Here is a 1,830-nt window from a genome sequence, read left to right as displayed (position 1 = left end):
TGATTCACAAATAAGCCCACAACAGGCCCAGGCATGGAGGCATATGCCTGCAATCCCACCTACTCAGGAGGCTGAGGCAGGAGGTTTGCAAGTTCAAGGCCAGTCTGGGCAGCTTAGTGAGAGCTGGTCTCCAAAAAAAGGGATTGGGGATGTTGTTCCATGGGGCAGCATTGGCCTAGCACATGTCAACCACTGGGTTCCATCACTAGGACAGAAAAAAAAATAAAGAAATCCAGGAAGACAAGCACAGCACATTCTTGCTCAGTTGTTCAGCTAACAAAAAAGATTTCATAACCATAGTTTCCAGGAGTTACAAAGAGTAGGGGGGATAGTGGGATAGAGGCCCAAGAAAGAGGATAAAATCCAGTTACACAAGAGAAGAATGTTCTAATGTTCCACATAACAGTAGGGCAACAATAATTCACAATAATTTTGTATACAATTTACAAAAAGCTAAAGGAAAAGGGTCCACATCTTGTCAATAAAACAAAACAAAGCAAAACAATGAAGATGGAAATGTTAATGACACTCTTTTTCATCATTATTCATATACACATGTACTGATCATGACAGAGTACCTCATCAATATGTGCCATTATTCCCAATCAATAAGAAACATACATAGATGAAAAAAACCAAATCAACATTGTTGATGACAAAAAATGTGCAGTTGAGTTCATACAAAGTTAAAATGACTGTTTAGTTAGTAAAAAGGGGTGGTACACTATAGATCATATTGAGCAATTTCTAGGGCATGAAAATCCCAAAGGAAGATGCAAAGAATGAGTTGCCTTGAAATGCACCAAGCACAGGTAGCCACAGCTGGATGGAAGGGGTGAGGTCTCTGGTCTCCAATATGGTGCACACTGTGACTCAGGAGAGATGTGCATGGACCCTTTCTCTGTGAGAAACCATCTTGCTGAGGACTATCCCCAGGGCCACCTTGATGTCCCTGTTCCTCAGACTGTAGATGAAAGGGTTCAGCATGGGGGTGACCATGGTGTACATCACTGAGGCCATCAGAGTTATCCTAGAAGACAGTGTGGCTACAGAACTTAGGTAGACCCCAAGGCTAGTGCCATAGAACAAGGAGACCACCAGGAGGTGAGACCCACAGGTGGAGAAGGCTTTGTACTTGCCTCTGTCTGATGAGATCCTCAGGATGGAGGAGAAAATCTGAGAATAGGAGAGGAGGATGCCAATGAGAGGGAAAACAACCAGGACGATGATCACAGAATAGACCACTATGTTGTTGATGAGTGTGTCAGAGCAGGTGAGCTTCAGGATTTCAGGAAGATCACAGAAAAAGTGAGGGATTTCTATGTTGGTGCAAAAGGACAGCCTCAAGATGGTCAAGGTTCCAGGCAGGGCACCCAGGACACTGAGGAACCAGGACCCCAGAGCCATGAGCAGACAGAGCCATGGCTTCATGATCACCACATAGTGCAGGGGGTGACAGATGGCCACAAAGCGGTCATAGGCCATCACTGTCAGGAGCAAGTTGTCTTGGCATCCAAACAATACAAAAAAATAAATCTGTGAGATGCAGCCTGCAAAGGTGATCCCTTTGCTGTGAGTGTGGATGTTCCTGAGAGCCTTGGGGATGGTGGTGGAGGTGAAGCCAATGTCAGCCAGGGACAGGTTGGAGAGGAAGAAGTACATGGGTGTGTGCAGGTGGGAGTCTGAGATGACAGCCAGGATGATGAGCAGGTTCCCTAGCACAGTGACCAGGTACATGGCCAGAAGTAGGCCAAAGAGGACAGACTGCAGGTCAGGGTCGTCTGTGAATCCCAGGAGGATGAAGTTGCCTGTTTGGTTTCCTCTTTCCAT

At 45.9% G+C, this 1,830-nt stretch overlaps 1 protein-coding gene across 1 annotated transcript; it reads right to left on the bottom strand.

Moving 5' to 3' along the window:
- Positions 1-873: 873 nt before the first annotated feature.
- On the bottom strand, positions 874-1,830 carry LOC114107703 (olfactory receptor 7C2-like). Its single transcript, XM_027955069.2, has one exon. It carries the CDS (start codon positions 1,828-1,830, stop codon positions 874-876), a length of 957 nt encoding a protein of 318 aa, XP_027810870.2.

The sequence above is a fragment of the Marmota flaviventris genome, chromosome 1 (assembly GCF_047511675.1).
Source record: "Marmota flaviventris isolate mMarFla1 chromosome 1, mMarFla1.hap1, whole genome shotgun sequence".
NCBI classification, from domain to species: Eukaryota; Metazoa; Chordata; class Mammalia; order Rodentia; family Sciuridae; genus Marmota; species Marmota flaviventris.
Note: the sequence above shows the minus strand (reverse complement) of the source record. Positions and strands in the feature narration are given on the sequence as shown.

Coding starts and splice junctions, on each gene's coding strand:
- LOC114107703 (XM_027955069.2), bottom strand. CDS start 1,830: ATGGAAAGAGGAAACCAAACAGGCAACTTCATCCTCCTGGGATTCACA.